Below are 13,576 nucleotides of genomic sequence, written 5' to 3'. Positions count from 1 at the left end.
CAACCATCAGTCTACTTCTATGTAATGTGCATGGCTACCTATCATCTATGTTTTTTTTCTTTAGCAGTGGTTCTCCAACTGGGTTTTGTAGACTAGGTCTTTTCATCCTATTTGGCTTCACCTGATAGACCAAGATGGTACCAGGGCCTCACCACTAGTAGTGAAAAGTTATGCAAAAATGTAAAATACTGCTCAATGAGTTAATTATTTTTCTAAACTAGAGACTTAGTGTGAATGCTGATTCCCCAGATGAGCTTCAATGGTGAGGCTAGCCTCCTAGTTTGAGAAGCACTGCTTTAGACCATATCGATTGGAAGAAATCTAGAGAAAAAGAAAATGGACAATTTATAATGCCCGTACATGTTTAATAGGTGTTGGATGAGCAAGTGTCTTCCCATCCTCCTTATAGTCATGCATGCTCCATTTTTGGAGGGGTTTTCAATAAGGAAAGGGAGGAAAACTACTGCATCTTCCCTGAGAAACTCTGCATTCCTTCTGTTTTGGATTGTCACACCCCGGTACTAGCTGTGCTTTGTTGGAATATATAGCTGTTTCCGGCATTTGTAATAAAGCAGAAAAAGGATCTGAAGAAATGTTTTTAAGGTGAAAACAAGTTTTTAAAAAATCAATAATATTTCAATATTTGCATAGAATAAAGCATGCAGATGTCTTCTCGTGATTGTTGAGTGATTTCTTCGTATTTTTTTTTTTTCTTTTTTTTTTCACATTCCGATTGTTTTTCCTTGCAGCCATATTGAACAAACTACCACATGGCTTGATCCAAGGAAGGCTATGCTTTCTCAGATGAATGTTACTGCTCCGACCAGTCCTCCGGTGCAGCAGAACCTCATGAACCCAACAGGTATGCTACAATTTGTCCGTGTTTTATTGTTTGAATTATTCCTTGTAATGCGACCAATCCGCTCGGCATTTGTTGAGTCAATTAGTATAGTTCTGGGTAAAATTGATTGCCGTTTGTTTGTCTTGGTTGTTAGATTGTCCTTCCGTTTTCTGCTGAACCCTAAGACATTAAAAGCAAGTTTAGTTGGAGTTATCTTGTACTGATGAAAGTTGGAACTGGATCAGTTTCACAAAGCTTTTTATTGATGGTGCATTGGCGCAGGGCCATGACAACCTTTTTATTCCATTTTGTTAAAAAAAAAAAAGCCATTGGTGAGGTATCGGTTGGATCGGAAGGCTGGCTGTTTTTTGGGGTGTTTTTTATAGTCCTTACAAACCTCTACCTCTGCAGGACTCAGATTCTATATGTAGACATACTGGGGTACTATTGTTTTGTGGCATGTTCTATTTGATCCAGTATTATGGAGCTACCAAGCATTGATTGATTGGGAGAAGAGTTGTACAAGGCACCAAAGGGCAGGACATGGAGCGCCTACAATCCCTATTACAGAGCTGCTCTGACTGCCATACATCCTCCTGTACGCGTCTCTCCTGCTTGCGCAATTATTTGCCTTTATTTCTGAGATTCCTGGAAATTGTATTTAGAAGCATGTAATGTATTGAAAGGGAACTACGGATCAGCGTTGATCATAGACTGGCTGTGTATGTTTTACCCAGAAATGCTGCAGCTTTTTAGACAAAACATACTTTGAAAATTCCGGCCAGGGACCTTTCATCTCGGAGGACAGTCCCCTGCAGCTTCTGTCCTCCCCTTTCTCCTGAACTGACAGGTCTTTCCCTATATGTGGGTGTATCGGGAAAGACCCATCCATCTAGGGGAGCAAAGCCTGAAGAAGCTGCGAGGGTCCTGCTTTAGTTTCGACTGCAGTAATGCCGCCAATGTCTGACTCACGCTGCACCTGGTTTATTTAGGCAGTTGAACTCCGAGATAAGTCCCTTTTTAAATGTCTCCATTGTCTAGTCACAAGGGTGTCTAGTTTTTAAGATTTGTACATTGTGTTAATTGTGTTATATTTTATTCTGATCAGCCATAACATTAAATCCCGACGAAGCGCGAATGACTTCTCAAGGTGGTCTGTGGTATCTGGCACCAAGATGTTAGCAGTAGATCCTTCTTGTGGATTACTTTCTCACCTCACAATCTAGCGCCCTCTTGCAGTACTCTTGGTTTTTATTTACATGTGGACAACACGTGGCCGCTGCGGTCACACGCCATACTACTGGCATCGCCATTCAGCCATGTGATCCTTGATGTCTGTAGGAGTATTGGTGCTGTACATCAGCTCTAGATCGTTGGAGAAAAATTTTACAAAATTTTTCCAAGATGCATAAACCCTTAAAGTTCTGTAAGTTGTGAATTGTGGCTTCTATGGATAGTACTTGTTATTTCCAGTAAGTCCCACATGTGCTCAATCAGCTTGAGATTTGGGGGATTTTGGAACAAGTCCTCATTTTAATCTGTCTTGTTCCTTAGAACATTCTTGAAACAGTTTTTGCAGTGTGGTGGGGGCATTATCCTGCTGATAGAGGGCTGTGCCCTTAAAGAATATCATGGCCATGATGATGGGGGGGGGGGGTTGTTGGGGGGTACTTGGTCTACGCAATTTTTTGGTATATGTTGCATCCACATAAATTCCACAACTCAAGGTTTGCCATCAAAAAATTTCCCAGAGCATCACACTGGCTCTTCTTCCTATAGTGTATGTTGGTGCCACCTCTTTCCCAGGTTAAATGATGTTCATGTACCCGACCGTTCACATGATATAGGTAGGTGAAAACCTTGATTTATTGGACCAGGCCATCTTTTTTCAGTTGTCATGCTCAGTTGCCCTTTCCAGGCATTTTGGGTGGTGGACAGCGGTTAGTATGGACAGCCTGATAGGTCTGCGGTTATACATCCCTCTACACTACAAGCTGGGACCCTCTGTGTCCTGACACCCTTCCATCTTACTGAGCAGAAGTCTTTTTCAGCGTTGTATACTATGGTAGGTCTTCTGCAGGATTGGACAAGGCAGTCTTTCATGTGTCATGACTATCAGTAAGCTTTGAGCACCCACCACTTTACCAATCTCCTTCCATGGACCACTATTGATGGGTACTAACCACTGCATACCCGAAACACGCCAAGACCTGACATTTCTTAGATGCTCTGACAGTCATCTAACTATTGCCCCTTGTTATAGTAGCTCAGCTCAAATCCTTAAGCTTTTTTTTTTTTCTCCACCACATCATCTTCGAAAACTTGCAGTTCACTTACTATTAATGCTAGAATGGAACCACATGTCTGGAAGTGTAGATTTAGTTTTTGCCAAAATATGTACGTTTGTAAGCCTTGAAAAATGTTGCCTTCTTTTCTCCCTCTGATCAGTATACATTCTGACTTAAAGTTTACACCAAAGTAATCGGAGACAGACCGGATGCTAAGAATGGACTACTTGACGGTCACTTTCGAATTTTTACCAACCAGACTGTGACATGGCCTCGTCCTAATCCATCTGTGAGCTTGATGTGTGAATTAGGCCTCATTCAGTGGACCCCACCTTTGGTGTCTATATTACAACCCTAGTACCTGAACCCTTTGTCAAATAAGCGTTGAATTAAGACCACAATATGGATCTAAGTTTGGTCACGAAAAGTGCAGGGATGGGTTGGGGTCCTGAGATGGTAATTTTGGAGCTAAAAAGCAGCCACATTATAGCTGTCTTCATATTCTAGTTTTTTTCTTTGACCAGAGAGCTTAGTTAAAAAAACAAAAAAAATTTTTGTCGTGTTTTATTTATGATCAGATTTATCATAAAACTTGTGGGATTTCCTGATGCCAGCAAAGTGAATGAGAATCCTGAAGTCTACTTGCAGATTGGTGCTGATTTTAATCTGCAGCATGTCAATTTCAGCGTTTTTGCTGCAGATTTCAATCATACTAATGAATGGGGAAAAATGTGCACCAATTTTAGGCAGCGTTTTTCCTACCAAGAGATGCGAAAACTTCTGCACCTAATACTTAATGTGTGCACATACCTTTTTTTAAATGTGTGCTGTTTTTTTTATATGTTGCCCTTGTTTTTTGTTTTATTATTTCCCCTATATTACAATTTTTATTAAAAATAAAAATTGGAAACCTTGCAAATTTTATAGTAGCCATTAGGGCTTTTTTAAACTCTAATTTCCTGTTGTTCCGGGAAACACATGTACATTAGCAGCAATGAAAAGACCCCACACTATCTTAGGCATCAAAGCGTCTAATGAGCATGTGAAAAGGTCATTGTGAAGGGAGGAGGATCAGGGTCAACTATTGTGATTGGTGGATCCTGTGTTATCAGCTGTGTATAGTGGTGTTACCTTTCATTACAATCCTGCCTCTGATGATAATGAGCCTGCTGAAAACTTTTCCAGATAGTACAGACAGTATAAAAGTAGAGACTAAAATAGCCCCAGTTGCCAGTGTGAAAATTACAATTACTACTTTTTTTTTTTTTTTTATCAAGATCATAACATGGAAAAAAAATTGTAAAAAATACATGTAACACAAAAACATAATTTAAACAATAGACCATCTTCTGACAACGTATTCCCTTTAAATTATTTTCTCCTAATTTTAATGCTATATAGAATTTAAGAGCGAAGAAATATGAAAGTAAATTTAAACGATCTTTTTAATTTTGGCGTGGACCTCCACCACTGATGGTGAGGCTCCACTAGAAAAATATAAAAAGTTTGAGAAGCCCTGCTTTAGACCATTAAGGCATCAGATACATTGACCTTAACACATTAAACTCTTAGAGAATCTAAATCTAGTCATGAACAAGCAATAATGAATTAAGATTGAGCTTTAAAAATCTATTTTCCAATTATTTTTGTTGTAGGTCCACTTCCAGACGGGTGGGAGCAGGCCCTTACTCCTGAAGGAGAAACGTACTACATAAATCATAAAAACAAGTCCACATCATGGCTAGACCCACGTTTCGGTAAGAGCTTTTTCTATTAGTTTATGCCTCAACGATTTTAATGTTGTTCACGTAAATTTTTAGGAGAACACATCATAAGTCCACTCGTTGTATCTGCAGACAGAATCGGGCTAAGTTCACGTAGCATTTGTGGCCACTGTCATGCATATTCCTCCAATATTGTAGAAGGATCCAACCATGAAAAGACCTCATTACTGCTCGGAATATTAATTTTTCCCTTGGCCCTCCTTGTAAGAAGGCATAGAATGCAGCGCATTGATATACAGTTAACTAACCAGTATATGGACAAATACCAGGCTGACATAGGCCAAAATGACTTACTCTTGGCCTCCCATGGTGAATGGGGGCCTATAGAGAGACTCCCTTGCTCCACCTTGGCCCTGTAAACTTTGATTAATGCAGGGAAGTGAGTACACTCTTCCCTAGACCACCAGGGATGCTCACATCACCGCCCTAGACTGGAAGTCATGGCGACATTAAATCATATACCTAAACTCCTCAACTGTGATCCTAAAATATACTCTTAACAGGTCAGGTTTTAAAGATTTCGAATAGAGGGGACACCTGTGGTGATAACTGATGCACTATCCCAAATTATATCCTCTTTGCAAGAAATCATTGAAGGAATCCTGTTGGGTGGTTCCTGAGGACTAGAGATGATCAGTAGAGAGAATAACTTCCCTAGACCACCAGGGATATTGACATTACCATTTTGCTACTTTTGACCACCGGGGATGTTTGCTAATATGAACAAAGCCTTACCGTTTACGATGATTTTTTTCACCTAGTAGGGATTGTCTGAGATTAAGAAAAACTTTACCTGCTGTTTTGGTGCCTAGGCTTTTATGAACTTTTAGAGTACTCCATACTACTCAATCCCCTGATACTTCAGCACCAACAGTCTAATGGTCCACGCGAGTCTTAATTTCCCTGCAGTAATGGCATCATGTGACTGCTCAGTCCAGTTACTGGCTTCTGTTGCAATACTAGCATGTACAGCACTAGACCTCTTAGGCCAATGATTGGCTGCAGCGGTCACTTGGATGTACGTGACATCACTGCAAGGAACTAAAGAAAGACAGTCAAGGAACACCATAGTATTGATTGAGGATTGAACAGGAGAGATTTATTATTTTTATTTTATGTTATTTTTCACTTTTCAGTGACCTATACTAATTTGGCAAACAACGATTTCACATATTCCCGGGGTAGTCTCCATAATATGGTATCCTATAGAGCATGCCACTTTTTTTTTCTGCTAAATTCTATAGACTTCTGTGTATGATGACTGCAGAGATCAGTATATAGGTTCTGTAGGTTCCTGTAAGGCCGGTCATTGTACAGTTTACTAGATGGTTTATACCTTCTACAAAGCACTGAACTCAGATTTTTGTCTAATCCTGTTTTGAAATCTCATCTGCTATGAATGAAAAGGGCGATTGTCTTCCAGAATGCCAATGTCTCAGTCACTCCAAATATGAAAGGCATTTGGCGATGGTGTTTAAACAGCAAATGAAGAGAAGATCTCACTACTGGTCTTACCAGTAATGGTCTGTCTGTCACCAGAGAAGATATAGCTGTCTGTTGGGTGCAATTTCTTATCCAGTTCATAGGGCGACCAACCATACACATTAGATGGAAGACGACTACCTAAGCTTTATAGGGACGTCCTGACTCTTCTCAAGTAAATGGAGAGAAAAAGGGGGTGGTCGAGAGACTTTCTGCATCTATAGGCCATGTTAGGACAGACATTACTCTATAGGTTTGGGTTAAGTCTTGTACTCTACATTTCAAATGTATATTAAGATCACATTTCCTACATCAGGGCCTTAAAGACAGCATGTTATATTCATCTACCGTTTTCTTTGGGTTTTCGACCAGCCTTACAGGAACCTGAGCTGCCTTCTTGTGAAGGAGAACTAAGAGATCCTGAAATTACGGGACCTGCCATTATATTCGTGCTGCCCGAACCCTCGATTACATCCAGATATGATTGTAATTCTATGAATTGTTGCTACTTTTCAGAGAAAACTATTTTGAAAAGTCAACTGGGGACTATAGAGAAAAATATGACTAGTCCGAAGTGGCCACTGTCCTGCTTCTTCTCGCCATGCTGCAGTTGATTTACAGGTTTCTCCCATTTGTGTACATAGAAGAAGACCTGTCCATCTCCTGGAGTGGTGCGGGGAGAAGCCAACCAGGGGCCATACTGGACTATCTTTCTATATACGTTTCAGAGAATGACATGAATACCTGACTGCAATTGAGGGTTCGGACAGCATGAATAAAATGACAGGTTTCCTTTAATTATTTCAAAGGTAAAAAGTTCAGCAAATTTCTAAAATATTGTCAATTCCTCATTATTTTCAAGATCTCTTGTTGGTTCCGTCAAATGAAAAATTGTTAAATTCATCATACTACGGGGAGGTGGATAAAATTATATTCTTTCTAGTTCATAATCTATTCTAAACAGACACTGATCTGATACATTGCAGTAATCTGGATAGGAGAGATTTGGGCTTCTGATGTCCTTCTGGAGATAATGTGACTCACAGCTCAGGTCATCTCATCAGAACTGACACTTTCTCAGTCTGGCTTGCGCAGCCACCCCACTTTAGTGGCAGCCCGCACATTTCCGTGAGCTAGTCTCATCTGTGGCTAGACAAAAGGTGAATTTAGACTTGCTGATTTAGGCCTGTCATTGGCGCTCGTTTACTAGCCTGGGTACACCCGGTCGGTGGGGCAAAAGGATACCTAATATGATCATTCTGTCCTCGTACAGCATCATTTTATTGCCTCCTCTTTATTCCAGGCAATGTGCTGCAAATAACTCTGTATTTAATTTTTTAAGCTAGCAAAAACAATAAGATCCGTTGACAAGTAAGTGTTTTGCTTGTTCGTCAGGTTATTGCAGGTTTATTTACATAGGCCGATAATCGGGTACAACCACTCGTTCACTAATTATTTTACTCATCTAAATGTACCATAATCCGTCACAGTAGTCAACCAATCTGACACTCTCGATGGTGATATTTAGAATTGAACTCTTGCCCAACAAATCTCCCAAGTGCCCTGGTGACCGGTGACTCTTATCCCGGCCCATCACTTCTCCTTCGATTTACACACTCCAACCATCTCTGAAGAAGTAGACAGCCAACACCCCAACAAAAGACAGGTCCACACGACATGCGGACTATCCTCTCACGCCTTGGCACCAAACCACTTTTTATGAGCTGCTTTGACAGGTGGGACATCACAACATACACTACCCTGTCAGCATTAAAGACCTCCTAGGCCTTTGCCAACATTGCTGCCTCAAACCAACAGTCTCCCTACCATTTGTGTTGCCAAAGCATGGTGGCCTTGCTAAGTACCACGGCCCGAAGGCCAATTAACTTGGACTACTAAGTGGTCAACTCTTATATAAATATAGTATACATAATATATACTGGTCAAACAATAAAATATACCGCTAATTAGTCTTTTGGGCAACTTATCCCTTACAATATGAGCGTCATTATTATCAAAACTTTTTAGCAACCAGTCATAGCGCAGCTTCCATTTTTTTAAACAGCTCAAGAAAAATGAAATCTGTGCTGTGATTGGTTGCTATGGGCCGGTTGATCCTTTAGACAGTCTTGCTGTATCAGCCCTGCAGTCTATTTACCTGAATGGGGGTAAATGGTAAAGACATCTTGAAAATGGGTTTGGATCAGATTTGTATTCTGGCATAGTGATGCTAGATCTAAGCAAAATCAGTGCAAAATATCAAAATGTCTTAAGACTGTCAGAGAGTCAATATTCCCATGTATCAGAAAATCCGACACTAGAGCACCAGCCGCCATAGTTTTGTAGCTAGTTATTTTTATTCGCTCGCAGAATGTTGTCATATATTCAGCTATGGCGGCCATTTTTTGCAAAAGTGAGAACAGGAAGTGCAAATTATACAGCCTTTTTTATGGCTGCACTTCCTGTCCTCTCGTGCAAAAAAAAAAAAAAGAGACTGCCATATTAAAACAGAAATATCTCAAAGCTAATTTCACTTTAAAGATGATTAAAAAAATAAGACCTTTTGGGGCAGATTCGTGAAAATTGAGCTCTGTTGCCCATAGCAACCAATCATAGTTTTGATAAATGAGACCCGATGTCTTATCACGGACAAACCACTTTTATATCGAACCAACAAAGCAATTGGCCATGCTATGGGGTTCAGCTCCCAGGAAAAGCCTTCTCTGTCCCGACTTTGTACCCTATATTAAAAGCCATTTAAGCCAGAGTTCGGGCTAGTGACGCAGCCATGCAGCTGGTCTGAGTAGTCGATCCTCAGGAGCACACCGCCCTCAAGCCAACTAGAACCTGGGAAGAAGAGGATCCTGAAGATACAGTATGAGACAGCCCCTTTCATGATTTGCCCTTCTAGTTGTCACACAGAGGGAATAGTGGTTGTTCATAAAGGAGTATTCCTATATCCAAGGGGTTGTCAATGCTTGGGGTTCAAGTCTGCAGTCCCCCAATGGGACTGAAAACTTTTGAATCCTCACAGCACTCAAACTACGTACTGTCATGATTCTCAGGCACCAGGATTGGGCGGACGCGTGACCACAAGTGTGCGATTTGCATACACTTGGACACCTCTAGTTGGGGTGTGGCCAGAAGTATGGAAATATCACACCTACAGTCACATGATCGCGAGCACTTGAGAAACCTGACTGCACGCTGTGAGGATTCACAAGTCTGCAGTAACATAAAATGACTGCAGAACTGAACCCCATACCTGGAGAACCCCTTTAAACCTCTGGCTCTTTCTGTAAGGCTCTGTTTGCAATAGTGTTGTCGTTTCTTTCTTAAATGGATCTATCGCATATCGGTCATTAAGGTGGTTCTGGTTCCTTCCTGGAGCTCTGTTGTCAAAAAGGCAGAAAATTCTGACAGGGCTGGTCTCCTAAACCTCCCATACACAGTAGACTAACGTCAGCCGACTGCTGATATAGACTGGTTTGGCCGACAGTCTATAGAATATGGGGCCGCCAGGCAGATGATGTCAGGGGAGTTTGGGCTCAATTATGTCCAAATTTTTGGATGGCAAATCATGATGTTCTCACTGAGCTAAGCCACCACCAGAGATGTCTGCATTGCGAGCGCTCCCATGTATGGGAGAGATGGCTGACGCCCAAACAATCGGCCAATCCATAGTTTTGCTGAGAGCTATCTAAAGTGTATGAGAGGGGTATTATGGACTGTTGTGATGAGACCATGTCTTGGTGTTTAAAGAATGTGGGAATTCCCAAACATGAGTTGCCAACAGGTGATTGTCCCACATCTACCAGTATAAACCCTTGAGATGGAAGCATCCCTTTTAACATATGACTGAGGTTCAAAATGGCTTTCATAATTTTGCATTTCATGCTTTTTGTGCAGCCTAGTGGGTGTCATTAGCGAAATATATTCATATAGGGTGTCGGTAGAGATTCTTGTGTAACCTATTTCCCAGTTCTTCACTTTCCATCCTTTGCCATATTTGTGGCCTATTTCCATTTTGGGGAGATTTTAGAGGAACCTTGGTTGCCTCCTGTGTGGGTTCCCTGCAGCCCTTCTGCTAACATCTCATTATCTTGTGATCTTAATTACTGTTTGCTATACTGTAAGCATTAATTATCACTTGTGCCCCTCTCCTCCCTCCACTCTTTTGTCTAGGTGCAGAATGTTTGCCATGAGGTGGATGCTTTAATTAGGGGGTTGTCTCTTATTTTTGTACATTTTTGCTCAAGAAAATGTAATCCGCCCCCTCCCACCCCCATATCCTGATTTCCCCTCTTTACCAGAACAAAGCGTTTTTTTTGTTTGTCTGCCTGTGAGGTCTAAGCTGCCTGGGTACGGCTTCATATGCCAATCAAATGCTTTCCAGATTTGCAGGGGTATGGGAATCTGACAGGAAACAGTCTAAACCCCGGCTTTAAAATAATATGAAATTGGCTTATTTACTTTTTAACACGTTTGAAGACTCTATGTTCTGAGCAGAAGGCAGCGGAGTTTTCCAGGAAACTTATTTTCTCGTAACTTTTTGTACAGAGTTTCTGCACCCCTCCTGTGCTTTGTACCACTGAGCGGCTTATAATTATATCACACAGTAAAAGTCCTGCAGGCTGTAATGTCTGTTAGCTCGGACTGTCGCGCCTTTCGGGCCGATTATTTGACTGATCTGATCCTTTTCGATGTATCCCCTACCGGACTCTTGGCTCCAGCCTTCAATGGGGGCATCGCATGGGCACTGTAGCTAATCGGTGGCCACTGATCGGCTGCAGCATTCTCATTCTGTCCAAGCGTAACAATCCATATCAATCAGCAGCCACAGCACTAGTGAAAATGTACATCTTCACTCCATGCAGTGTGGGTGCCGACATAACTGGCACCCGACGTAATTGTTAAATGCCGCTACCAGCATTTAAGTCTTCAAGATGGTGGCCGTGACATGATTTCGGGGTGCATTCTGAAGGCACCGATATCTGCCATGTGAAATATTTTACGAAGACCAGCCTATGGCTGGGCTTCATAAGAGATCACCTATTTCACCATAAACTGCAATACAATTATATTGCAGTGCATAGAATAAGCTATTAAGAACGTAGGTTCAAATCCCCTATGGGGACTAATTAAAAATGGGGGCGGGGGGGAATGTAAAATCACTCCCTTTCCTTCCAAACGTAAAAGGCAAAAGGTAAGAAATTATAAAAAAAAAATTAATAATAATTAACATATTTGGTATGACTGCATGTGTAATTGTCTGATTTAATAAAATAGCTATTTATCAATGGGCAGCACGGTGACTCGGTGGTTAGCACTGTAGCCTTGCAGCGCTGGGGTCCTGGGTTCAAATCCCACCAAGGACGACATCTGCAAGGAGTTTGTATGTTCTCCCCGTGTTTGCGTGGGTTTCCTCTGGGTTCTCCGGTTTCCTCCCACACTCCAAAGACATACTGATAGGGAATCTAGATTGTGAGTCCCAATGGGGACAGTGTCCATAAGGTCTGTAAAGCACTGTGGAATAAATGCTGCTATATAAATGAGTAAAACAAATAAATAAATTAAATAAAATGGATGCTGAAATGGTGACGGGGATCAAAGCTCCAGGATTGTGTTTTTTTTGGTTACCTCAGTTCCCTCCAAAAATTGCAATTAAAAGCAATCAAATCGTCACATGTAAGCCAAAGTGGCCGGCAATGAAATCAGCAGGTCGATGCACAAAAAATACAGTTCCATCAACGGAAAAATATGGGGAAAATGACTACATAAAAAAAATAATTTTTTTTTTTTTTTAAATTTCTAAAAAATTTTTTTTTTTTTGCAACTTAAATTAAAAAAAAAGAAAAGAAAAAAAACTATGCAAGTTTACTAACTTAAGAATCCTATTGCTAGGTCTTTATTACAGCACAGTGAACGCTGCTAAAACAAAACCCAAAAGGAATCGCAGAAGGTTTTTTTTTTTTTCATTTCATAGCATTTTGGAACTTTTCCCATTTTTCAGTACATTATATGGTAGAATGAATGGTGTTGTTCAAAACTAAAATTTCTTCTGCAAAAAAAAAAATCAAGCCCTCATGCTGGCGGAAAAATAAAAAAAAATAATATGGCCCTTGAAAGAAGGGAGGAAAAAAATGAAAGTGCAGAAAAATAAAAATCGTTCAGCCCTTAAGAGGTTAACAGCGGAATCACAGCCTAGTTAACTGGAATGAAGAACTGCTACAGTTCCTTGCGCTGGAGTGCAGCTCTGCAGGTAAAAATGGAACTGCCTTTGGAACTTTTTTGGGATCAGTGAGGATTCCAAGGCTTGTAGAACACAACTCTTTTTTTAATTTCATCAATATAATAAAAACTTAGGACAAAAAGGGTCTCGAGTTGAAATGTTTCCATAAAAAGCCTCTTAAAATGATCTGTTTGCCAATTTAGGCAGCTGTTTACCTCTTGGCAAATATTCAGGCCTCCGATGTTACCGTGACCTGGTGAAAATAAGAGTGCAAGCAAGAAACCACCCTGGTCGAGCAATGTAAAGAGAACTTTTTCTCTGCCCCTCTTTATATGGTAGATAGGGGGGTGAAGTGATCATCTATTGCACGGCTGGAGGCCCTTGATTCTGAAACGCTGTCCGTCCTAATGAGAAATTTTGGAATAACTGTAAATATATGTAGGAGGCAAAGAATCCAGGTCCGGGACCACTAGGAAATGGTTGGGGTGGTTAGATACATGGACTAATTATATTTATTTTACCTTGTATTTCTGCATCACAGCTATGTCCATCTTATCAACACTATTCCAGTGTTCTCCAACCTGTGCCTCTAAAGATGTCTTTTATTTCTTTGTTTTCTTTTGTTATATTTTTACAATTTTTTTTCTACTCTCTGTATACATGATTATGATGGCAGCCTTCTTGCCTGAGTTGCTGTACACAGCCTTTAGAGATCTGGTGTCTGGCTCTAACATACTGACTTTTTTTTTTTGGAGAGTGTTGTGGGCATGCTCTGTGACTTGTGAAGAGGTCATTGTGCAGCAAGGTGGAGGAGGTGAACTGTGAACATGATCTATTGTGAATGGTGAAATCCTGTGCTTACTTATTTAGGTGTTGCCTGTCAATGTAGTCCTGCCCATGGTAATGATGAGATTTCAGAACAGGAAGTGTCGGCCTATTAGGCTTTGTG

The 13,576-nt window shown here is 40.8% G+C and overlaps 1 protein-coding gene across 4 annotated transcripts in view; it reads left to right on the top strand.

Annotated features, from left to right (window-relative positions):
• Window positions 1-13,576, top strand: part of YAP1 (Yes1 associated transcriptional regulator) — a 66,753-nt gene that overhangs the window by 39,272 nt on the left and 13,905 nt on the right. For 2 of the 4 annotated variants that reach the window (XM_073662130.1, XM_073662129.1), the window contains exons 3-4: window positions 750-862; window positions 4,785-4,886. In XM_073662130.1, the coding sequence (XP_073518231.1) occupies window positions 750-862; window positions 4,785-4,886 (215 nt within the window). The remainder of the gene's footprint in view (window positions 1-749; window positions 863-4,784; window positions 4,887-13,576) is intronic. The other 2 variants (XM_073662132.1, XM_073662131.1) reach the window with 1 other exon arrangement.

This window comes from Phyllobates terribilis, unplaced genomic scaffold, assembly GCF_046119375.1.
Source record: "Phyllobates terribilis strain yellow unplaced genomic scaffold, ASM4611937v1 Scaffold_2__4_contigs__length_985480577, whole genome shotgun sequence".
In the NCBI taxonomy this organism is placed as follows: domain Eukaryota; kingdom Metazoa; phylum Chordata; class Amphibia; order Anura; family Dendrobatidae; genus Phyllobates; species Phyllobates terribilis.
Note: the sequence above shows the minus strand (reverse complement) of the source record. Positions and strands in the feature narration are given on the sequence as shown.